General features: G+C 46.4%; 1 protein-coding gene across 1 annotated transcript in view; it reads right to left on the reverse strand.

Annotated features, from left to right (window-relative positions):
* LOC144942893 (CD166 antigen-like) overlaps positions 1 to 26,403 on the reverse strand; it is an 80,645-nt gene extending 54,242 nt beyond the window's left edge. Inside the window, exons 1-2 of the mRNA XM_078869894.1 lie at positions 26,287 to 26,403; positions 17,106 to 17,475 (exon numbers count right to left, since the gene is read on the reverse strand). Of these exons, the coding sequence (XP_078726020.1) occupies positions 17,106 to 17,475; positions 26,287 to 26,403 (487 nt within the window). The remainder of the gene's footprint in view (positions 1 to 17,105; positions 17,476 to 26,286) is intronic.
* Positions 26,404 to 26,617: the final 214 nt, after the last annotated feature.

Consider the following 26,617-nt stretch of genomic DNA (forward strand, 5'->3'; position numbering starts at 1 on the left):
CTCCAGTCTTTCGAGCGACCCCAGGAAATTACTCGGCTGAGGAATTAAGCCCCTGGATCTTCCCCCAAATCAGTTAAAATAATACATATGACAGTGGCTTACCACGGATCCATATTTGTTTTTTTGGGGTAGGCAATGTGGTGGTAGTTTTATGCCAACATTCTTGCTATTAACCCCACCCCCCGCACCCACCGGTGAAGATTGTCACGATGGAATGGCCGATCCACAATACGAAGGAGACATCAGAGCGATGCACTCCACTGCTCATGACGCTGTTTGTCTGGCTCGACCGCCTTAATGTGAAATCGTGGTTATTTGCATAGCATCTTAACCGTACAAAAGAATACGTTCTCGTAATAATAACCTTGCTCAATTCAAGAAATATATAAACGCTTTGCTAGACTATTACAACTTCAATGGTGCTGTTTGTTGCTGGTTGCTTCATGTCTTGGGCATTTGGGCCCTGTGCTCAGCAACCCTGATGAATCCCTTCCGCCAGCTTTCCCACAGGAACTAAGAAACACGGGTTACAGTGCCGTATAGTGCCAGCCATTAATTCTGAAAGGCCAAAAACTGTCAAGTGACGCAAAGCACTCATCTCCACTGGCGCTTCGCATTCTCGAAAATGAGGATGTGCACTGCCAGTCAATCATAAATCCCTTAGTTTTAATCCAGCAAGGAATCCATAAAAGCACTACAGCACATCTTGCTGCAGAGATCTCTGGGTACAACGGAGAGGCAAACTGCTGATTGACACTGATAATAATTCTTGAAGGACATTCTTCGCCTCTGCATGCTGACATCTGAAGAGCAATGGGGCGGCACTCACCTCCTGTTTAGCAGCCCTAAGCCAGTGGTGGAAATCCAACTTTCCTATGACAGGTGCACACGTTAAAGGTCGTCGTGCAGAGGTCGGCAAACCTACGGCTCGGTAGACGCACGCGGCTCTTTGAGGACCGCTCAGTTATTTAAGGGCCATCTCGTATTCAAATATTGTGTGTGTAAGTTGAACTTCTGTCGCACCGTACGTAGCCAACCGTGCTTATCGGAAGTGCGGGTGAGAGGCAACAAACTCAGCACAATTTGGTTGCCAACCCAATAGTTGATTCTAAAAAGTGGTAATAATTTTTTTTTTTTACATCCGGCTTGGTTATGGACATGATGCGATTCAATTGCGGTCCGCGCACTCTAACCACGACGTTACGCAGCTGAATTGCTACAAAAAAAAGCCGCACCGCATTACACTGTGGGCACCAAATAAGAAACACAAACAAAAAGTCGTGAGCTCCGCACTGTACGGAGAACTTAGCAATAAAGCGTTCATGCCAATGGAGTACAAAGGGCTCTGTTGTGATTTTTGACACTGGTTAATGCCCATGCATTCTCATGCAAACATTTTAGTTCACAAAGGTCAAAGATTAACCGATCAATTTAATTGCTCCGTAACCTTCTGACGGTCAGCGGGATTTCAAGCGGACCACATTTGTCAATATTTGGTCGAGTCTACAGCGAGAAGACGCCACACAGAACAGGACAAAGAATCCCCCTGTTTCGTCTAGTCGTGCGCATCAGCAAGCTCTGCGAGCGCACACCGACACACACCGCAACGATGGCGTGGCCAGGACCACACCTGGCCGCCACGCCATCTTTGCCTTCCTTGTGCTGATGTTCACCTTGCCGAACCAGGTACTCGTTTTTTTTTTACTACGTATGTTGAACTTCTTTCGCACCGTACATAGCCAACCACGCGCTAATCGGAGGTGCGGGGGAAGGACGACGAACTGAACACAAAAAGGCAGTTTTTGTGTTTTGAGGCCGAGGCAACCTAAAGAAGGTCAAGGAAGCATCTGAAAAAGTTCAGTCTTGTCAGGCTCTGTGGTGTTCAGTCCAGTCTCCAACCCTTATATCTCTCTCTCTGGCCTCTCTGTGTATGTGCTATGAACAAGGGACATCGCCAGAAATGTTGGCTGCCACATTTATTCCCTTACACAAGGCCACGGCATTATTGTGTTGTTATTTGTGCTTGTGCACCACCGTCAATGCAGTGGACATCACCAAATAATTTGTTATTAAGGCCAAGGACAGCTGCAGATAAGGCACTTTCCACCGTTGTGAAAGAGCAGGCATCCGAGAAAAATGTGCTCCCGAGCGCGTATCACGGAAACAGACACGTGTGCGCGCATTCACACATGCGCCACTACGGACTCAATGCGGTATGCAGACACACAGCGTTGTGAACCAATTCCGGTGGACGTTAGCGGAGTAACGTTCCGCCTGGCTCCGGCAATTCCATAAATTGTTGCGAAGCTGTGACGTGGTTCAGGATCACGATCTGCTTTAACAACGCGGTGAATGTAGCGGCCACTAGTGGCTGCAGGCCAGGGTGGGGGGGGGGGGGTCATGCCAATGCATTACGCACAACATGTACAAATCGATAAACATCGATCCGTGCACACGTGATTTGATGCATGTATCTATCACGAGCATTATAATCAATATTAACCGAAGCATTGTTGCAGCTGTGGTACACACACATGTAGTAATACTAGCAACTAGCAATGTCTACTGTCTGCTAGCTTGGAATATGTGTATATTGGCATTGGATCACAGAAGCGGTCGTTAACCAAGACACGAGCGAAAAAGCGACAGGCCTGCCGAAGAATGATGGACATAAGTGTGACAAGGAGTAAGCCGACGAGATGGGTTAACAAAAAGAAGAAGCAAGGACAATGAGAGGGGTCACAGATAATCTTGTCAAACACAAATTCACGAGGATATGGGCAGGACGCGCCGTGTGAAGAGCTGACGAGAGATGAGAGACCGAATTAACGACGGAGCGGAGACACCGAGAGAGAAAATAATCGGCGGAAGAGATGGTGGCAGCAAGGCGACATCACAAGAGTCTGGAGTCCAAGACCGCACAGGAGCAGCTGAGGAAGTAGCAGATGGGAGGGAGTGGGGGGGGGCATTTGCCCAACAGTGGGAAGTTACAGGCTCACAACAATAACAACAAACAACAATCTGCTGGCGCCCTGCATTCGCTGTAAATATTAGTGACGTTCAAAAGGGCTCGTGTGCAGAAGCTCTCTGTATACAGGACAAGGAGGTCACTCAGCGAGCCGCAAATCAAAAGATTTTCAAATGTGTGCACTCCCGTTCATACCAGACAATTTATCGTTAAACTCAACCCGTGCAGTCATTTCATATGAAAGGGCTGCTTTATGAAAGAGATTAACAGATTCATAAATTGTCCGAAAATGGGCTAGAACCAAACCACGATGCGCGCCTGCAAGCAATTTGCAGTTTTTTTGTTATCTCTCTGTACTCCGCTCCGCAGGCAGTTGTTGCGGTGGAGATAAGTAATGCGAATGAGCATCAAAGTGGCCCGTGGTACTCGAACAAAACATGTCAATAAATGTGCTTCACGCTAAAGTCTGCTATCTGAATGTCCGGTTGCATTTAACAGCAATTTGCATCACGTCAAGCTTGCCTATGGCAGGGACTCGCGCGATCTTCTTCGGGATTCGTTAAAGCGATCGAGTCTATTGTCTGCCACAACATTTGGGGTCCGAGCTCTTGGCGATTAAAGCTTTTCGTGAGATTTCCTTATCGGACATGTCGTATTGACGGGCTCGAGCAGGAGACTATTCCTATTTTACAAGCTTAGGCCCACTGAGGTCTATAGCTCTTTAATCAGAAGCGACCTGGCCACAAATGATAGCTCAACGAAGTGGCTTATCACGCGGAAATATATAGCGGCCAAATAGTCTAAACGCACGTTTCTAAATCTGGAGGGAAAAACGCGGAGGATCTAGAGAAAAATCCACGCGACCACGGGGAGAACATGCAAACTCCATATATACAGCCGTCAGGTTCGAGGTCAAACCCACGACTCTATGCATACCAGGCGAGGTAGTTAACATCTCACAACCGTGGCACCCCAAGATGACATCAACAGAATGGGATGATGGCCGATGGTCAAGCAAAATAATGGAGTGGCAGGATAGTGAGAGGTGGCTTGGGCAGGTCTTCATCAAGCTGTGGATTGACAATGGATGATGATGATGATGTAAAAGGGGCATCATCGGTTGCATCACGTGGGGCGTGGCTTGTTGAGGGTTTTCCCTGCCTTCGAGAGGCAGGATGTCGGAACCGGGCAGCAATTTTTTGTAAGGTGCTCGAGTAAGCGACGAAAAGAAAGAAGTTTGATTACGAGTGCGAGTCGATTAATTGGCTTAACCGATCAATTGCGTCAGCGCGAGGCTCAATGGAGGTGTGACGAGCACTTTTGACACGGCTCAATGCAGTAGCGGAGCTACAAAGCTGCCTGCTGAGCCTTGCTTTACCCTCGTCCCCAAACGGGCGTCACTCTGACAATGGATGCCGTTATTGACCGGCAATTTAAAGTTCAAATGGAATTATTGTGCGGCCCGAACCGCGGCAATCGACATGAAATTAAACCGTAGGCCCCGTGGTGAGCGGCGTGGCCTTTCACTCGTAAATATTCATCGTTGGGTATTTTACATTTTGCTGTTTTTTTTTCATGATCACGTTTTCTAAAACGAGCAACGTTAGTATGGTACAATACTGTATGTTTTTTATTTTAAGTCATCTCTTGATCAATTGATGCATGCTCCTTTATTCAATCCCCTTGAACTCAATGTGAATCAGTACAGCTGTGAAAGCCTTAAACAGAAAACGCCCTTGTAATTTACACGTGAAAGTGGTCCCCCACAGCGGGGGTTTGCGCGTGAAATTAGCTTCCCAGTACACCACTAACTACAATGCATCCTTGGCCCCATAATGGCCATTCACACTGGGACATTGTATGCCTCGAGGTCAAAGAGTTCACAGATCTGAAGTGGTCAAACCACTGTGATGTAAGAATCTGGTTTAGGACAGGGGGAGCCAAAAAAACCCCCAAACATTTATCTAAACTACACACCATCTCATTCTGCAGCAGTCTTGTTGTGCAGCTGACTGCGAAAGAGCTCTGTGATGTTGCTGAGTATTGCTGGAGGTTGATTCAAACCTTTGTAAATCTCCATTTCCTGAAACCAAAAAAATTGACGATAGCCTCCGGGCCCCCGCACCACTCCGTTTTTGCTGTGCCGACTTTCAAGATAACAGGAAAAAATGTGGCATGAAGTGACATCAAGCCGGTGTGAGAAAAAAACAAGGCTGAAATTCATTTTCAGATATTTTGTTGAAAGCAAAACAGATAATATTTTTTTTAACTGGTTTTGGTGTCTTGGCATCTTCACGTTCAAGATGCAACAATCGCCACCCTCTTTAGATTCCACTCAGTGGAAACATCTGCCTTCTCTGGTCGCGTACATCAAGACGGAGCCGCGTGTTCCATGGGAAAGTGACTTTTCTTTAGATCTTACTCAAAGTTCAAAAGACCTCATTATAAGCGTGGGGAGTAACCGAGACCGGTAAAGGTCTTGCATCAGAAACACAAATTATAATCAAACGCGTTTTATTAAAATTACTATATATGTGTATAAAAATATATTATTATTCAAACCCCCCCCCCCTCTACTGATAGACATCAGAGCGGAGCCTGGGTTGTGAAGGTTATAGTGAAGAACTTAACGGCTTGGAGGAAATTAAACGTCTTTGTCCACATTCATGGATGCAAAACGCGAAGCACACCCAACCCTTGCTCTTGCCGACCTTTGGGTCACGTGATTAGTGTGCTTATGAAAGGCCATGGAAATCATAACCTAAGCTATCTATTTGACGTGAATAAAATGCAACATTGCTGACCGGCGCGGTGAACAGTTTTGTAGTAAACACGTTTAATAAAGGACATCATACTTGTTCCACGAGCACACACAGCTGCTTATTTGCGGAAGAGAACCTCTTCGGTAACCACAAGGCCTTGCTCACTGTGTTGCAAACTTGCAGGTCATCAAATATTCAGTTTAAGGCCGAAAATAAAATTTACCCAATTTGTTCCCTCCAATTTAATGCAAAAAAAATATTTGACAATGCGGGATTTCCTCGCTTTAATGCGGGTTTCGTTTTTGTGCGATTTTGCGTATACACGCGGCTCAACGGATTTCTACCCAAAATTCGCTATGCGCGCTTTTAATTCGTTTATATACGGCTATGCTGTTGGAGGTGGAAAAAATAGTGCGTGCGTGTGTACTGTACGCACTGCTCGGCAGGCAGCCGTCTCACGCAGATATTGCTTTGTTGTGCCCTTTTATTGGAACGAATTTCACCGCACAAAGTAAGGGAAACCTGCACCTGCACAGACACCCAAAGCCAACGAAGGGAGACTTGACAATTCAGCTGTATCCGAGTACAGAACATCCCAGATGTACTCCGCTATCCTCTGGATTATTTTTCACACACACTTTTTCCCCGCCGGTCATATGAAGCAAAAGTTGTGTGGGTGTATCTAATAATCGGCTAAGGGGTGTGTGATAACATGGATACAACTTGATTGACACTGCACATAACTTTGGCATGCATCATCTTGCAATTGTGACAAATCCGTAAAATTGTTATTTGATGAGTTGGGACCGGTTGTTTACTGCTGCTGCTGCTTGGCAATTCATGGATGACTGATGACACACAACAAAACAAGCAGTGCCGGAGGAGCAACAGTGCTTGCTGTAAGTTTGTAAAACATTGACCATAGCTTCTGCTGAGGCCACCTGAGTTGTACTTGTGTGTATAACTATTTCACCCCCCCACCCCCCCATCCCCCCCGGCTGTGCTGCTCTTGACATGTCACAAGACAAAGTACCCCGACGGATCTCTCGCAGAGCAGTCCCACCACCCTTTGTAGTGGAGAATGGCCCACGGAAGTGGAAATCACAGAGCTAGATCTGAGATCGTTTCAAGTGGTCTATGATCCACACGGCAGAAGATGGGACTTCTCACTCTTTCTGCATATGAGAGTGAGGATGATCACATGGCGGTCGACCGATATTATCATTCTCAGGGCTGCATTTTAGCCGAATTAAGCGCAGATCAAAATTTAATGCCGAGGGTTTTAATCATTCGGAGACCATTAACTCACTGAACTTGAGAAACCAATTTTAGCCAATAGGTCGCTACCTAAATTCGAACCCAGGATTTCATTGGTGCCACGCTCAGCACTCTGAAAACTCTGAGCTACGTGGCCGGCCACCTTCCGAAGCGGCATTCAAACCAGGGTCACGGTGCTTGACGGACTTGTTCCAGACCAACCTGACCTGGCCATGACAAAAAAAACAACACTGTACTGTATCTTTGTTTATGGTTCTGAGCCAAACGCGTCGCCTAAATTGCGTGCGTTAGGAAAGACACACACACGCGCTCAGGCCCACGCGATATTTTATGGCAGGAAAAACGTGATCTTAATGTTTGGCAGGGGCTTTGCCAGACAGGTGACATTCCGGGGACCGGCTCCATGCCAAGGGCCTAATTTACGCTTGCGCCGGGTTCTAAAACGGCTTCTGTTGGGATCACACGTTCAGGAGCAGAGTCCTGTGCTATTGTACGTCAGTGTCCGCTTTGTGTCCTGATCAAATGGCCGTTTGTTCCGTGTGGGCGAGTCGCAACAGACCGAGCTTGTGAAGCCTCCTTTCAGACGCGCGGACTCGCCCATCCCCTCCCCCCCACATTAGAAAACCTCCCCTTTGAATTTTCTTCCCGCCCTCGCCTAAAAGCGGGGCCCCCGCACGCGGCTCCGTGGTGCTCTGGGCACAGCAGGTGTGCTCTGTGCGAGGAGGCCGCAAGACGGCACAAAGGGAGGGAGATCTGTCAAACTGGGAGTCGGTTGAAAAATCAAACGGCACGTTTTGGCACAAGTCGGCAGTGAATGCACCACTCCCCCCCCTGCTCCCCTCTCCACAAAACTCCTTTTCCATCTGCAAGGATTACCTATTTGCAAGTTCATTGCAAAATAAAAAAAGCCTTTCCACACTTGCACACCTTCCGATTGTCACGGTTGGCTACGTACGGTAGGACAGTAGTTCAACGTTATGACTCGATTCGACTTGGAGCTGCTCTCTTTTGTTTTTTTTGCGCTCAACGCTTTTGTGGGCCAAAAATCGGACCACGCCAAAATTCAGGCTGCTCAGGGTACAGAATGAAACACAGTGCGGTATTCCATTTCACTGGACTTATCTTCAACATTAGTAATAATAAAGTGCACTGGTGTGTGTCCGCCATCTTCTCAATTGACCCTATCGTTCACACGCCACAGTGGCCGTATGAAAAGTTAACCCAACGCTGCACCTGCCACTCTTTGTCGAAGCTCAACAGGACGTGGCCCCTTTTGTGCCACATGTGCTGCCGGCTCTGTGAAGTTGCACTTCTGCTCGCCGCAGACAGCGCGGCGACTCGCTCGCAAAACGAGCGCGGGCACACAGACAGCCACACCACGTGCGAAGCAAAATGACGAACCAAAAAAAAGGATCAAGATCCGTTTGCTCTCGCAAAATGTCAACTTTTTTTTTTCAGGAGCAAAACTTTCCCTTAAATGTTTAATAACCACGCTCACCGCACTTACTTAACCCATTAATTACTCCAGACGTTGCTGCCAGCCAATGCTGTATGGTAGCGCAGCTGCCATCCGCCTTTTCGAGGCTTCAATTCTCAGAGTTATATGCATTGCGCGTAGCGGCGACCTAAATCATAATGATTCCACGCGTTTCATTGACGTTCATCTGGGCCTCTAAAAGGGCCCCCGTCATTCCTGGCAGAATTCATTTTTTGGAGCAACTCTAAACGTCAGGTCTAAAAATCCCATTATGTCAAGGTGCAAACTGCGTGTCAATTGTGCTACAATGATTGATGCTTGACAAATCTTAAAAAAATGAAAGAAGAAATATCAAATTTTATTTCATTTGAGCAATCTGCACAATCGACTCCTTTCATGGGTTCGTATAACCTTGCTAGATTTTGATAAAAAGTATTAACTCTTATCTATTACAACTTTAATGGAGATGTTTGCCGCTCACTGCGTGTCATGTTTTGACCTTTGGGCCCGTGGATCAGCATCTGTGATTGAAATCAAAAGTTTGTGAGGCAAAAATGAAATTCCTTTCAGAACTCTAAAAAAAATCTACGCTTACCACCCGTGTATTTGAGAACAGTTAACAGAAGCAGATTTAATCAAACTGTTGTACAGATAATGATAACGATCCTGATTTTTTTACTTTCGAAAGTGTGCTCTCCATTATGCTGGGGTGTCTCAGATAACTTTGCAAGCAACAAGAGACTTGCGTCACATCGCATCTCAAATGTTGAACGGGCATCCCCAGTGGAAGCCATCCCTGTGCAGCATTAGGAGACTCGGCACCTGGCCTGCGAGTGGGCATTAATGTGCCAGTTGGTGGGGCGACAATGAGTGCGTTTCTTCTCAATTGAGTAATTTGCGGGACATTTTGTGAATTTGACAAATTTGGAACCGAGGCGCTGGCACATAACGGCTGACTCGTTTCGCGTGACGTCGCAGGGTCTACAACTTTGACTGTGAAGCAGACGGCATGTGCTTTGCGGCTATTACACCGGCAGAAATAACCACGGCCGCCTTCCTGATTCGAACCACGAACCTCGGCAACAAGAGAAGACCATGTCACCGTCCATTGCGCATGTGTATGTATGTTGAACTTCTTTCGCACCGTAAGGAGCCAACCATGCTAATGGGAGGTGCGGGGGAAGGACAACAAACGTATGTCTAATTTATCGAGGTTCATCGATTTTATTCTTTCAAGAGGTGGTTGGGATTTTAATCTGCACACGACGGGGTGCACCTTCCCGCATTCCTGACCTCAAGTAAATGTTGGTCAACTGATTTTTGCTTTAATTCTAGGAGGTGCCTTTTATTTGTGCAATCAATGTTAACTGGGCTTACGGAATTAACCGGCTAATGCTTGAGAACCAAGTTTATTCAGGGCTAGTTGCCGATCTGACTTGTATCGGAAGTTGCATGCGAAAGTGAACATGGACATGTTATTCAAAATAGAGGTTTTTGGGTTAGATCGCGTAAATATATAAATGTGTCGTTAAAACCCGCCACCACACGACACAGGCAACTAGTAAGGGTTGTCACGTAAACAGAACGTGGCCAATTCGTCACTAGTACAGCACACCGGTGTGTTGGAGAGCCAAGCCACAGCATTTACTGAGGCTAGTTGTAATTACTGGCGAAACGTCGTACTCAGATTATAAATGTTGTGGCTTGGCTCTCCAACACACTGGTGTGCTGTACTAGTAACGAATTGGCCACGTTCTGTTTACGTGACAACCCTTACTAGTCGACTGTGTCGGGTGGTGGCGGGTTTAAACGGCACATTTATATATTTACGCGACCTAACCCTCAAAAAAACTCTATTATGGATGATATTGGTAGCGAAAGCCTACGTGTTAAAATGGACATGTTACATGCACACTTTGTGGAGATATAATGTAGTACAGATAGGCAATGAAAAAATAACCCATAAATACACTGGATCTCCCCTAGTTCTCAGAAGCCAAGCAGAGTGAAGCCTGGATAGTGCTTGGACGGGAGACCATTGAACATACCAGATTATCATGGTCGGTGGCTGCAGGGCTTTGTTGCGGGCTGTGAAGCACTGTATTGTTGGACTGCACTTCTATGCTTCCTAGGGTTGCCACCTGTCCGGGTTTGACCCAATCAGTCTGGGAATTGGCATCTGTGTTCGGGTGGCAGGAACTGATTTGTACTCAGATCTGGTATCGGTATCGTGTTGGGACTTTATTTGAGTAGAACTGCAGTTTTGAAAACACATCCAGTGGTGACTGAGAAGCATATCCGGGTTTGGTCTACGATGGAAAAGGTGGCAGCCCTACGTGTTGCTTTCATGTCTACGTTCCCGCATTCATCAACCCATAAGACCAGCATAGGTGACTTATAATTATCAAATAACCCTTGTGGTCCGCAAGGGCATGGGCAGGCCCATCCAGCAGTTGAATGACAAAAGGGCTACGCATGAACAATAGCACAGACGCAGCTTGGGTGTACAATGGAAATGTAGCACGGCTTGTAATGCATCTCCCTATGAAAGGAATGCATTAGGCCCCACCCAATACAGAGGATAATCCCCATTCCTCAATCGTAGCATCCTTACTCCCAGCGGATACATTCACCAGCCCTTTCAAGAGACGCAGCAAACGCTGAAACCATTTAGAGCAAATCCGCTGTCCATTAACTTTGAACAAACTAAGTAGATTACGATATAAATAATGCTTCCATCCCATAGTTGTTTCTCCACATGAAACAAGTCGAAGTATTATTAACACAGCCCATTGGCCACGCAGCTTTCTGGGAGTGCATCTTATCTGCAGCGTTGGTTCAATTACGTGAAAGATAAACTCGGGCCAGTTTCGACAATCGGTGTCTCAACCAGAGATTTGCTTATGTTAAGTTCTCCCCAGGTTAGATTGGTCATAGAGGTTGTTCAACTGTGATTCACCACCACACAAAACAAGTCAATATATGTGTGGGCCCTACCTGTACGCATAAATATCACAACGATACAGTCCTATGCCCGATCCTGTCAAAACTCAGTAGCTAAGTGGATTAGAGTCTAGATACTGCTTGGATGGGTAGACACCATGCCTAAAACAGGTGCTATAGGCTGCTGCGGGGGCTACGTTGTGGACAGCAGAGGCTAATGCAGCAAAAACAAATTGTCGTACTCTGCTCCCACATCTATGCTCCCCACCTTCACCAATGTGCACTCACCAGCATGGCGAAGTATGTGGGGAGGCATTCATCCAATAGTGGATTGACAAATGGGTCGTACATGAGCACATACAGCACTGCATCTACTTACCCCAAAACTATGGGAAACAAGCCACAGAAAAACACTTTTAAGTTTCTTCTGAACCTTAACTTGTTTGAAAGGCATCGTTAAATCATAACCCGAGACGTGTGTAGGACTGACTGCGCATTCGGTAACGTAAACGTCTGTGAACTCAACGTAAACACGAATGGAAAGTGTGCTCCTCTTACAAACGTAAATCTCTTGAAACAGCCGCGCAGCGTAAATCTGAATTGTGCACCTCCGACAAGGAGGCATGGCTCCACGTTAAATCAATTTCATTTTTTTTTGTCTCAGGAAAGCTGTTTCAACGCGCCATGTGGGCGCTGGCCGTGTTCCCTGTCCACGACGCTGGCTTTATTTCACTCTCTGGCCAAACAATGATGTCAATTCCGAGCGTCTCGTTTACATTCACCTCGTGGCATCAATCGACTCTTTACGAACGACCCCATGCTATATGTAGCTGGCATCAGACGGTCACCGAGCGCTGCGATGAACCGTCAAAAGGGCAATAAATAAGAAAAGAGCTCGTGCGCGCTGGTCCGTAAATAAACACGAAGGCACAGCGCTCCAAACCTGACGTGAAAAATGCTGCCCTGCCCGTATCTGGGCGCTTTCAAACAACGCGGGCATGTCCACCATGCCGCCCACGTCAATAAGAAACCCAAATTGTGAGTTTACCAAGAGGTAAAAGACACACTCAATGGTATGTGTAAAAAAAACAAATCTAAGTGATTTCCTGCTCAGCCTTGAGCCAATGCGAGTCATTCCACATTGCTATGACGGCGTGCGTCTATCCGTAGGAAAACCGCTGTTGACTTCGCCACAAAAAGCTGGTGCTCGGTGTATCGACCCTGGAGAGATACGATGAGCTGAGTTAACCCACAACTAGGATTTGAACCCGCACATTGCGATTGCGAACCGCTCGCCACCATCGCTGAGCCACCTGGCTGGATTCAACGATTGTAGAGCAAAATAAAAAAAATGCTCATCAGCAGAAAACCTTGATACAATTGAATTACTGGAACCTTACATTATTGCAACTTTCTAGAATATAAATTGTTAACATCTTTTTTTGTTGTTGAGAATTTCAGTCGACAATGTTTAATGGTAAGGGGAGGGGGGCCTGATTTATTTCACGCGTCCAAAAAAAATCCAAATGCCCTGCGTGGAATTTTCCTACAACAAGGGAGTCCACACAATTGTTGGCCTCACAAAGGTCTCCGTGTCAACGACATCGAGCCCAATTTCGGAATACGCTTAGATATTTTTCTTTGAAATTGCCGTTTATTCAACGGGGATCCCGGTTTAATATCCCTGCGCGCTGAGAGTCTCCAGTGCAATCTTAAATGGCCTCCCGTGGTAAAACAAGACGCATACAATGTGTCCAGTAAAGCAGTATGAACCTTACACCACGATACATTAAGCGGGAAGCGTGCTATTGATAACGATACGGGGTGCCGCTGTGCTGTAATGGTTCGCAAACTGGACAACCGGCGATCCCGAGATCACCGGTTGAGAGAGTGGGCAGATTTATCAAATTTCTGGGTTGACGTACGGCCATGCACACCCCTTCCAAGACGTCCGACTGGAGGCTGTTCTGCCAGCAGTGGCGTGAGCAAGACATGGCAGGGCATCACCTCAACATTTCATTATTGTACAAGCCGGCGTATTTAGGAGCTCTCGTTTGTGCTTGTGCGCCGCTGCATCGGCAAGTGGGATGTCTCCCGGTGAGAGTTGAGTTTGCCTCCGACTGTACAAATGTAATTGGGAACTCATTTTCAAGCAGAATACAAAATCGCTGTCTCTATTATGATGAAAATGGTGTGCCCCATAACAAACACATCATGTTTTTATCTCCTCTTGAGAATAACAAAAAACTCCACGTTGGTATTGAAAACTGCAAATGCACTCCACAGCAACATCCGGGACAGATGGCAACATGCAATCAGCAGGTTGCGAGTTCAAATCCTGGTTGGGGGTTGACTCAGCCCATCATCCGTTTTGGGGGGAGGGAGATCGATAAAACGACGACCACTTCGTGTGGGGAGGGTAAATAATGGCCGTGCTATGCATAGACTCGCCCTCCCCGCCCTGCCCCGTCATAGAAATAGGGAATTTCCACCACTCACTCAGGGCTAGGAACCTCGAGATGAACACTGCCTCGATGCTCATTTGAGCAGCAAATCACTGCGACGACGTCACAACCGTGACTACACCCCGTGACTACACCACGTGACGACGCCCCGTGACTACACCTCGTGACCACACCTCGTGACCACACCCTGTGACGACACCCCGTGACGACACCCCGTGACTACACCACGTGACGACACCCTGTGACGACACCCTAACTGTGAGTGCACGACCACGTCGCGTCTCCAAGCCACACCCAGCTGCTGCTGCTGCCCCTGATGGCTGAGTGAGAACTCAAACTGCTCATGGTCACCTCGGGACTCCTTAGAAAAGCCCCGTGAATAGGCGAGCACCACGGTGACTTTTGGTTTCTCTACACAAACGTCATAATTACGTTTGGACATTTCGCAGACTTTATATATATATTTTTGGCACATTTGTTAGATCCGTACCGATTTTTTTCTTCTTCATCAAGTGCCCGATATCTCTGCCTGCAATTGTTTTTTCGTAAATCCCCCTCGCGAAATTGACACCTCGTCTAGGTGTCTCAAACAAAGTCTGTCCACTCTCTACGACACACAGTCAACGTATCGCTTCACAATACACGGCGCAGCGAGTGCACTTGATGCCGAGTAGTAAGTAGTGTGGTTATGGCACTAGGTATTATGTAAGTTTCCTTTACAAACAGCTGAGGGCCTACAAAAATAAACACGAATACGATGTGTCTACTCGGCAAGGAAATACACAATGTAATAGATAATGTGTCTTCTGCAAGCAAGGGAGACCTCTGCATGATGATATTGTTCGATTGAAACCGTTGGGCATATCGAATGCATCCGTAGCAAAAAATAAAATAAGATGATGGCGGCATCTCAGTCATTAAGTGCGATACGATATTCTTGCCGGGGCAGAGGAGAAATATCTGAATTCGTAAACAGCCACCACGTATCTTCCTCCCCTGCAGTGGGTACGGTATTGCTTTTTAGTTTTGCATTGAACGGGAACATCCGTAACCAAAATAACAAGCGACCATAATAACAAGAGACGTATTTTTTTCTCTCTGGAATTTGTAACAAGTCCAAAAAAATACCCCACCCGCCTCAATATTACAACATTTTTTCAATTAATGTGAGTACGGGAGGGCCCTTCATACATAACGTCACGAAGCAAGTCCTTAAAGAGTTCCCAGAGCCCTGCACGAGCAGCTTGATCAGCAGGAGGAATTGGTTCAACAATTGTCACGAACTGCTGAGGCCCAGAAGGTTGGGGCCCCGGTACAGAATATTGCGTGCTTAAGCGAACGCTTGCTGCTTGATGATGATAATAATAATACATGGTCTGAAAATCCAATAGACCGGTCACTGATGGCCTAAAAGAGGTGTCGAACCAAAGACGGTCTCTCCCTGCATCGCGCGCGTTCAGATGCGCTTCAGCGGCCGTCTGGAACGCTCCTCCTTCCGATGTTTGCGAGGCGACTGGAGCTGTACACTTTTAAATCGAGATTGAACCCCCCCCCCCTCCCCCCAAACTAATTTCTTCAGAACGACTTGTTGTGTTTAGTTTGTTGGCTATTCACTCCGCACCTCCCATTGGCACGGTTAACTACGTAGGGCGCGAAAGAAGTTCAACATACGAAACACATTTTGTACACCTGTGTCGAGACGGGATTTAGTTCTGCCTGCAATCTGCACTCGTACAGGTGAGGACATCTGCCCTTGAGAGGGCGCTAAAGGAACGCGTATCACACGTTTCACAGTGGGCTGGCTCCCTTGCACGCAGCCAATGAATTCGTGAATGTTACACAAGATTTCCCCCCTTTGAAGAACCCTCTCCATCCATCCAATCCCCTGGATTCACGAACGGAGCTCCGCCGATGTAACCGCGCCAATATGCACAGTCCAGCGACTGCACAACACACTCGTGCGTGCAATTTGGCTGATACAATGCGATGCAATGCGCATAGTGTAGAACTCCGGTCGATTCAATAATGGATATATCACACGTGCTATGCTCGTATTTACAAGACTGCACTAAGTGCAATTGACAACACATATTGTTTCATACGTTGCGCAGTCATCACTACCACGACTGTGGTGGGAGGTTACTGTAGGTGTTAGTCCATTTGGGTCTCCTACACGTACACGTATATTAAATATGTAGATAATTTTCGTTATTCAGTTACTGTAATAATGATCACGTGTACCAGTATACAATGTGCAAGGTATTGTTTGAAGTACGTTCACGAGGTCGGAGGCGGTTAGGCCAAAGTGAGAAGGTCGGTTGTCCAGCAGTAGACAGAACACGGCATGCAACGTTGGCATTGATTGACTGAATGATCGATCGTGTTGATTCTGACGGACGATGATTAATAGGCGCACATAAGTGAGCTCGCTGATGCTTGTGATGATGGCCTTGCTCGTGTGGAGGGGTGGCGCAGCGGTTAGCGTTAGCGCACTGCGTTTAAACCCTGCGACCCGAGTGCGATTCCAGCTCTCGAGACCACTAACAATAGCGAACATTTGAACCGTAGCTGGCCCTCCACCACCCCCCTAGATCGACTCGGCCTCAAATGAGTACCTGGTGCGGTGTGTAAACATGAGCACGCGGGAGACGTGGTGCTGGCCACCGAGGCTTGTGCTGTAGACGCTAATAGGTGTTTGAGAACAGCACTTGAATCAATGCTGTATGTTAAGATCTGTGTGTCGTTGATGCTTTTGCACGCGGGGTGTTGTGTGTCGTGCTTGTGATGACAGCGATGGCACTGTTGCCAACACCGACAGTGATGATGCACAATTGCATTTTGGACTCGTAAAGAATAACCGTGTTTCATTCCACGTGCGCCAGTCACATATAAATGCTGATCATCACGATTGCCCATACCGCTGCTGATGATGCTGGTTATGGTGTCAGCTATTGCTGCTCATGCTATTGCTACTTACTACTAACAACGCTACGACTGGTTGAATGCTGCTGCTGATGATCACGATGTTGGAACCTGCTGCTGCTACTACGGATTATATACGATGGTGCTGACGGACGCTTCTACTGATCATGATGATTGACATGCCGACGAGGGCTGCATGACAGAGTCATTGACGATTGAATGACAACGAGGATGATGTTGCGCGAGATGATGTGCTGCCGATGCCGGATGATGTACGTGACGATTGTTACCTTGGAAGGCGATGCAGGTGAGAAGCAGCACCGTTAAATACTGCGGGAACATGATGTTGGTGGCACGTTCTTGCTGCTTGCTGCTGATGCTCAGTGCTTGCCGCTGCTGCTGCTGCTGATGATGATTATAATGCCACCCTTGCTCACCCGAAAGCAGGTGGCACGAGGTATGAGGATGAGGAGCGCTCTCCCCGGTTTCTCTCGCGAAGACTTCAATAAAGTTCAAATCTCGGCGGCGCAAGCGCGCAAGCTCCTCCTGTTTGAGATCGCTCGTCTTCTTTATCGAGTCGGTGCGGCGATGTTGTTCTCTCGGTTCTTCAGTCTGCCTGATGCTACCGAAGTCACCACCGGGTGTTCTATCGCCGTCTTTTTATTCCTCGCAACTGGAGCAGCGCGGCACGATCTCTGGCGTGCAAAGGGAGCGCCGCTCGAACCGTGTGTAATGATCGTACCGCCTGCCTACTGCAGCAGCTAGTGTAAATAGCCACTGGAGAAACCTGTTCTCGTGCACAAACTGAGCCGTCGTAGTCTGTTGTAAATATCCCCTTTGCTTGATTAAAAAAGAAACTACAAAAAATAACCACTAGAAAATAACAAAATCCAACAGTTTAAAAAAATTGTTTTTGTTGTTGTTAATAAACAAAAAAAAACACAAAGAGCGTCGATAAACAGAACAGTGATATATATACTACAACTGCTTGTGTTTTCTCTCCCTCTCTCTCCCTCTCTCTCTGGGGTTGTACACCCCGTGTGAGTTGTGCGCGCAATCTCTCCGTGCGGGCTCCGGAGTGAGAAGCACGCGAGCAGCCCCAAGTCCGAATGTGCGCGCCTGTGGTGGGGAGTCTTTGTGTCTCTCTCCCTCCTCTCCCTCCCCCCTCCCTCCCTCCCTTTCTCTCTCCCTCCTCCCCTCTCTCTCTCTCCCTCCCTCCTCTCCTTCCCACTCTCCTCCCTCCCCTCTGCTCCCCACCACCACCGTTGCCCTACCCCCACCGTGTGCGTCACCTGATAAGAGATACCGGCTATAGGCACTGACTCACTCTATAAGCTACAAAAGCAAACAGAGGCACAACTCCTTTTGTTCTCGGCGTCCGCGTATAAATAACAAATGTTTGTGGCGAGACCATCAGCCTATTGGCTTTCCAGACCAATATTGTCATTGTGATCAAAAGCAGCATTAGTTTGAGCGAGCAACATTCTGGGACGGTCTCTACCTTCGGGGACCCAACAGCAGAGTCAGGAATTTTAAACAAAGAATGCTGAAATTCAGCATCAGCAGCAGCAATAGTCGAAGTCAATCCACTGCTGGATGAAGACCTCCTCAAACCGCCGTCGCCACCTTCCACGACCCTGCTATGTACAAAATAAAGACAAAGATCCCCCGTATAGCCTTGACAGACTTTTGGGGGCAAGTGCTATTAGCGAGCACCTCAAACGCCCATGACCACCTGCAAGCGAAGTGAATTCATTGCTCCATCTCCTCGGCGGGACGGTCCGCTCAGACGCGTTCCATTCCTTGGGCTGCCACTCCGTTATTATTCTTGACCACATCGTCCATCAATCCCTGTCAGCACATTCGACGAGCACGGTTGAATACAGCGACGTGGCATGTGCTGCCCAAAGCCCACTTGCTTTTGTGTTTGGTTCTGAATGATGTGATCGTGCGCGGTTCCTCTTTCTGTCTCGATGGCATGCTCTCTCCGCTGCTGATCGCTAAATGTTGATCGGCTTTCTGTATGTGGACACGGGAAGGCGTTTCTGCTTCCATCTGCACCGTGCGTGGCCTTTACCCTTCATCTTCCACAGCAACGTCAAGTGAGTTCGTGTACGGCGGGGAATCCTACGGCTCTTTAATGACTGTTTCGTGGCGTTATTTATTAAGAACGTATTAAGGACTTACCGCTGGCTCGTGTTCACCACACGGCGCATTAGTACCGCGTCTCTTGAAATATTGAGTTTTTTTTTCATTTCTCACGGAATTCCAACAAAATTGGCTTTTCTTGTTATTTTGGTTTTCGACTACCCTGGTATAGAGAGAGTTTCCGTCGAGTGTGTCGAGATGATGCCGTGGACTTCGCTGGTTCTAATTTGGAACCCCCTCTGCCCGCGTGGAAGTGAAGTCAATGGACACATGAAAAACAACAACCCAGAAGCGAGTTCTGTACAACACCATAATAGCTCCGCTCACCAAGACGTCTGGCTATCGTGAAAGAGTAGACCAAATACCCTGCCAGCAATGACGTGAGCAGATAATTGCAGGGCTTAGTAGGTTAGGAGGATAAGCCCTGCGATTGGTGTAACCTACAGCGTGTGCTTGGTCGAACGTCCCGAAAACAACTCAGCAACACGTAGACGTGAATGCCGAATACCAATAATAATTACGGTCGGGATGTTGATTGGGTTTAATCCTTCAATCAACACTTACTCTGCGCACTGCTGGTGAACCAAGACATTCGTCTCCTGTGGAGTTTGACAATAAACCCGAAAGTTGACAAAGCCTTTCTTCACAGCGGTTGCTCACCGCTGTGCATACCGACTTACAGAAGACAATGCTCTAATCGTATATGGGGATCATTGCCCGAGTGTTCTGCTGTTTTGTGCTGCATCAACAAATTGTTCATTGAATCTCGTGGGCTTTTTGAGGCAAGCGCTCTTTTGCGAGCACCTATTAAGTTGAAAAGAACGTAACCACGGAGATTCTGTGGCCAGAACCATGCCCATACAGCCCTGTCTCCCCCAGTGCCGTTGTGAACGCCCGAGTGAGACCTAGGGGTGAGCTCGGGCCGGTTCTGAGGGGCCGTCCATAAATGACGTCACACGGCGTCACAAAAACTCAGACCACCCCTCCCCCCCCCTCAAATATGACATCACAAAGCTGCACTTTGATGTTGTACAAGAAAACATTTGTTAAAAAGTATATTTAATTAAGTAGAACGTATTCTTGGTTCTTTCGGTAAAGTCACGTAGAAGGTAAACAATAAAATAATAAAAATATAAAAATAAAATTCTCACGAAGTTTCGACTGCAACGCAGGCAATCGTCATCAGGTGTGAAAAACACAGCAAAAAACGTGAGAATTTTATTGTTTTATATTTTTATTATTTTGTTTCCCTTCTACGTGACTTTACCGAAAGAACCAAGCATATGAATCCCTACAGCCACGAAAGCTTTAAATCAAAATTTAAGTAGAACGTGTTGTCTATATTTATTTCAAGTTGCGCATTTTGATGTGACGTCACATTTCTCACCCCCCCCCCCCTCGTCACACATCGTTACAAATGTCTGACCCCCCCCCCACCTAGGTGCGTGACGTCATTTATGGACGGCGACTGATATTAATCGCCACTAAAGTTATCCATGGTGATGAGGTCTGAGCACATTGTGCTAACCACTGCACCACCGCTCTCCGTGTGTATGTACATCATTGCATACAAAGCTCCCCCGTATAGCCTTTAGCAGACTGTTGGGGCAAGTGCTGCAAGTGGGTGTCCAGCACGATGCCTGGTCGCCTTTGTCTAGTTACGATGTTTACACATCGCACCGGGTATCTATTCGAGGCTGAGTCGACCTAAAGTAAGCCCGGGGACCAGTTCATATAATGGCCGTGAGCGGGAATCGAACTCGGGTCGCTGGGTATCGAACTCGGGTCGCTGGGTTCGTCGCACAGTGCGCTAACCGCTGCACCACCGCTCCCCACGTGCACGTGTTTTCATTACATACACACGACCACAGTAGCATCAGCATTGTTATCGACAACAATAGGACGATGTGTGTACGATAGCAGAAATTGTTGACCTAAAGTAAGACGCTGCCGAATGTCTGCGCTGTGTCAGTCAATACAAATGTACAACCCTAGTAGACGTATAGATATAAAGACGCAATCCCAACTCTTTATTTAGAGTACAGAGGAAAAAAAAAGTGCATCCTATAATCAAGAGAATACGGTAATGATTTAAAATCTTTAACTCACTCGTGAAACGAATAAAAAAACCTACTGCATACTGGTAGACCAGTGTGACTTTAGAAAGTAACTTTACTTTTAAGAAAGTAACATTTATATTATCACGAGCTTTACTACCCGGCTTCGCCCGGGACTTGGATTCACCACGCCCGGCCGCCTTTGTCCCCCCAGTGGCGATGCTCACACACATCACAGCAGTTACTTGTTTGAGGCTGAGTCGACCTAGGAGAGACCCAGGAGCGGTTGAAATAATCGTCACCGGTGGTGGCCGTGAGCGGGAATCGAACTCGGGTCGCCGGGTTCGTAGCGCGGTGCGCTAACCACTACACTACAATGCGTTACGCTTCCACATGTGCGGGTCACATGACAGAAGTGACGTCACAGCTCACTTGCCGTGCAAAAAATATAGGCATTATTGAGCTCCCCCCCCCCACCCAAAAAAAATATACCAAAGTGTATTTTTATAATTTTTGCATGGTGTACAGTCTGGAAAGTACCCACATGGCAAATTTGCGGTTTGTTGCATGTCGGGAAGTACATTTTGAACAGACACATATTCATAACTTTGCCTTTTATATATATGGAGATTATTTTTAATTATTTTTGAAAGTACATTAATAATGTCCTGCCAGTATGCTGACTGGATTAGCTGTTCCGAAGTAGAATATTATGAGACTTGTTTTGCCAACTATAAATTGAAAAAATGAAAGCAATTTAGTTAACCCTGATTCAGCAAAAAAATGCAATCCGATATTATTAACTTTCGCAACATTCACATTGTCAAGCGACGTTCACTTAAACGTTCAGCACATTACCCAGGTTCATTTCTCACTCGATGTTGTCCTGAATGCTGCAAAGGCTGGGTTGGAGTCGTGATTATCTGTGTAAGGCACTACCACTAGAATATAAAGTGCACACCGTCTATAATAATCCTATATTATTGTACTCTATATTTATATAACCCGAATATATTCTTAAAATCCTAATTTAAAAAGAACTAAGGCGAGATGTATGCGGGGTTCCGAACTCTGCTTGTTGCAACGAAGCACTTGTAATTACCAATTCTAACAAAAGAACCGCCCTTATAAGGCACGAAAGAGTTGAAGCGGCGGTGCATTGGTTAGCACTGCTGCGTGATGAACCTGACGAACAAACCTCGATTCCTCCCATCAGTGTGGTGAAGTATGGATGTGCAAAATTGTATTCGCCAGTAGGTCAACAACATTTCCCCACTGGAATCTCTGTTAGCAGGCGTCTCGACTTTTGTGCTGCAGAAAGTGCGGTTCTCGTGAATTGAATGAAAGGCGGAGCGAGAGTGAATTATGGGCGCCCTGGTGCTGAAGAGCTTTCTACAATGCACGGCTAACAGAGGGGGCTTTCAATGCACGCCATGGCTGGGCTGGGTCTCCTGAAGCAAGTCGCCAATTAAACATCTTCTGTGATACCGCATTGCTAGTGGTGCATAAAGCACAAATAACTCACACTCAAGCCCGTTCGCCAACAGTAACACTGTCCTGAAAAGAAAATAAATTATATGCGTAAGATGTTCACACGCTTCATGGCAGAGAGATTGCTCTGAAGCCTGAAATAAAATTACAATTCACATCTTGTTTCAGGCAATCACACATAAAGCTTCTATGACTCGCAAAGTGAGCGTTATTAAACAGAGCGTCATGCAGTGTAAGATCAGGAAAAGAGACAGGGAAGAGCAGACATGATTTCTCAGGAGCTGTTGATTGGAAACGTCGCCTTCTATATTTATTTATTTCCTTCTAAGGTAGTGTTACAGTCGCTAATAAGAGAGGCTCCCTTAAAAAAGAATCTTGACGTCACCCCCCCTAAAGCAGTGGTAGAATGCAAATTGACGGAGGTTAGGTTCGGGTAAGCCGAGACAAGAAGAGAGGCAAGGGGCCCTGGCGTTTGGCTGACCCAAGTGAAAGTGTTTTGAATTTCATAAGTAACACGAGAAAACTCAAAATAATAATTAGGATCCACGTCTTAAAGGGAGGTTAATATCTGGCAGTTCATGAGCATTGATATCAGAGAGCTTGACTCTGCTGACGAGACACTGCATGGTTAAACCGGTCCAGAGTTTGCGTCCACTTGAATCAATGCTTCTCAAATGATGCGATTCCAGAAGGCCACGCGACCGATGGGTCGTGTCAAAAAATACTTTATGTTTTATACGGAGAGACAAACATGACGGGGACATATTGTCTGCTTATCTATTTTGTTTTTAACATTTAAAAAAATCTCAATCAGGAGAAGGTAACGAGTTCAAATCTTGGCTTGAGGTCGACTGAGCCCATTACCATCACCCTCGTCATCATTCATTCATTTACCTCCTTTAATGTAGCCAGGTTAAGAGACCTTTGAGACTACAATTAGAAAATTACCCGCAAATCTCTCCTGCCAGACAAATGCCATTTTGCAGGTCAGGTGCTGTATCATCTCCAATTAGCACAGCTGGCGAGGTACGTGGCGAAAAAAGTTTAACGTGAATACAAACATACTATAACTATTAAGTTTATTTTTTATTTTACCAGGTAAGGCCCACTGAGCTGTATAGCTCTCTTTCAGAAGCGACCTGACCATCACAAATGATGGCCTGAGGAAGCTGCTTATCACGTGGAAATGTATAGCAGCCAAATACTATAAACGCATGTTGATTCTAAATGTGGAGGGAAAAACCGGAGGACCCGGAGAAAAAAAATCCACGCGACCACGGGGAGAACATGCAAACTCCAAATATACAGCAGTCGCCAGGGTAGGGATCGAACCCACGACGTCCTGTATACCAGGCGAGGTAGTTAACATCTCGCCATGATGGCCACACATTGTACCCACAAGGACAGCTGCTACTGGGGGTGCCCTTTCAGATGCGTTGAGATGATATGCGCTCTGAGACGCAATGGCGTACGAGGACGCTGTGTCGAAAACGAATCGTTGTCATGAAGCCTCATTGTTAATTAAGGTTTAAAAGCAGTGCTGCGTGTAAAATTAAGGGGGAAGGGTAGAAAGCATATCGCCAAACTTGGAACCGCTTCACGGCTTCTCCTCCTGTAGCCATCGATTTTTAAGATGAATTAATTCATGCACCCCTCCCCTTCACCCCCTCCATGCCCCCCTCCACCACCATCCTTCTCCTCGAGAGTTATCCGAGTTAAGGAAGCAGGCACCAGGAATGTCAAGTTTATTGAGACACGTGACATACACAGGTTCACATACGATACGTTGGTAATAATTCTCGTCCAGGTTTTTTCGGGTTAGATCGCATAAATATTAATCCCCACTACCACCCAACACATCCAGTTAGTAAGGTTTGTCACGTAAACAAAAAGTGCCAATTAGTTACTAGTTCACCTCCCTGGTGTGTTGATAAGTAAACCCACAACATTTACAATTCGAGTGCGACGTTTTGCCGGCAATTAGAACCAGCCTCATCAGGCGACAGCCAGAATCATTATACTTTGCATTGTGGTGTATGAGAATTGGTGTCAATTCTCATACATGGCCTCTGTGTGTACCTGAATGGTTGATTCAATTAAATACTTTATTTTTAAAACAATCAGTGCTTAATTTTAGCCGGAACAGCCCGGAAAGCTGTTTTGGGACTTATTTTGGGATGCCGCTCGTGATACTTTAAATTCGATTATAGGGATTTTGGGTGCAATGATATAGAACGACTATTGACGCACATTGCACTCCAGTGGTAGGGCCTTACGTTGATGATCCCAACTCCAAGCCATCCGAGCAGAATTCTGGAAAATATTGAGCGAAACATTAAGCCCTGACCAGATAAGAGCCCATTGAGGCCATAACGCCTTCTTTTCAAGCGATATTTCACATCCCAGGGCAAAGGCTAAACATGCAATTTCACGATAAAGAAAGTTTAATAATAAAGTGCGAAACTAAACTCTTGAGAATATACAAAAAAAGTCAACATCGTTACCATATGCGAAAGATTAACACAAAGCAAAATACAATACACTGATTAAATAAGGTTGAAAACGACTCGAGAAAGCATTTATGTTCATTTTCTAAGCAATGACTCCAGTTTTAACACAAAATACCTGTTTAAAGGGAACAGGCATCGTCCAAGATCAGCAGCAACATCAGCGGCAGCATCCGTCTGGGCTCAATAAAATAAGCATATTCTTAGGTTTTTTCGGTAAAGTCACATGGGTAAAACATCAAAATTAATAAAAATAAAATAAAATAAAGATCACGACGTTTCGGAGGCAACACAAGTCTCCGTCATCAGGTGGGACCGTCACAGCCAGATTAGCTGCATCAAGTGAGGCAATGATTCAAGATGTGATCTTTATTTTATTTTATTTTTATTAATTTTGATGCTTTACCTACGTGACTTTACCGAAAAAACCTAAGAATATGAATCCTTGCAGTCACGAAAGCTTCAAATCTAGAAATAAAATAAGCACTCTACCACTTAAAAGGAAATCGACAGTGGGTACGCTATGCACAGCGGGTAATCCATAACCCCCGCCATAGGAATGTGGAATTTATACGTCTGCCTCAAGGCTGTGCACACCCCAATTTTCATTTGGGCACTGGGACTCGTAGGATTTGTGTTTTTTGAGTGTTATTATGCAGGGTAATTTTTAATAATGAAAATAAATGACAGCATTATACGTGATTAGCGAAAGTCATATAGTGTGTATTTATAACAAACATGGGGAAATGTAAAATTACGTGTGCAATTACAGTTTAATCATATGCATTAGAGGAATGGTCAAAACTTTGGGAAATGGGTTACATTATACACACACTGACAGTCTATACTAATTGCAGTATTTATATTATGGCACACTAAAATACCTAGATAAATTGCACCTTATAAATGTAAATTATTTTTATCATCCGAATTGTCATTGATATGGTGCTTAAATGTCTCAGCAACTCAAAGAGCCCTCCATCTCATCTCAACTATTTCAATGCCCTGCTGCAGTCGAAACAAGGAGACCCTCATTGGCAGCTGTCCCCGTGTGGCAAAAGTTGAATGTAACACTGGCCTGCAAATGTACATTCGTCTGCCAGTAAGCGGCTACGTTGCTCTGTGCTTTTTCCAAATCAATGTGTAATTTACGTAAAATATCGCACATTTTTCACCGTGACACCGACGCACGCGGCCTGCTCCTTCGAATAACGTGATTTTGAAGCGGATGACACGTATGTCGCCGTGAAAACACCCGCAGCGTTTACCTGGGCGGCCGCCGAGCTCGAACCGCGGAGCGGCTGCCACGTCCGGCAAACGCGTTGCCTGCTCGGCCGCGAAATTTCGCCGACGGAGCACGCCGCGCACTCTGCAAGGCTCGTCATGGTAGCCGTTGCCGATGTAAACATCGCAAGTTATTTAACGGATGGCTTTGTTAAATCGCCCTTTGCATTGTTAGCCGAGCCGAGCACGAGCGGAGGAGAAAGCACGCGTCAGGTGACGAAGCACGCGTGCGATGTCAAATTAAAGCCCCGCGCCGCTCACGTTGAACACCCAAAAGGTGTCCTTCCATTTGCAAACGCAAAGCAGCGAGCAGCA

The sequence above is a fragment of the Lampetra fluviatilis genome, chromosome 29, assembly GCF_964198595.1.
Source record: "Lampetra fluviatilis chromosome 29, kcLamFluv1.1, whole genome shotgun sequence".
In the NCBI taxonomy this organism is placed as follows: Eukaryota; Metazoa; Chordata; class Hyperoartia; order Petromyzontiformes; family Petromyzontidae; genus Lampetra; species Lampetra fluviatilis.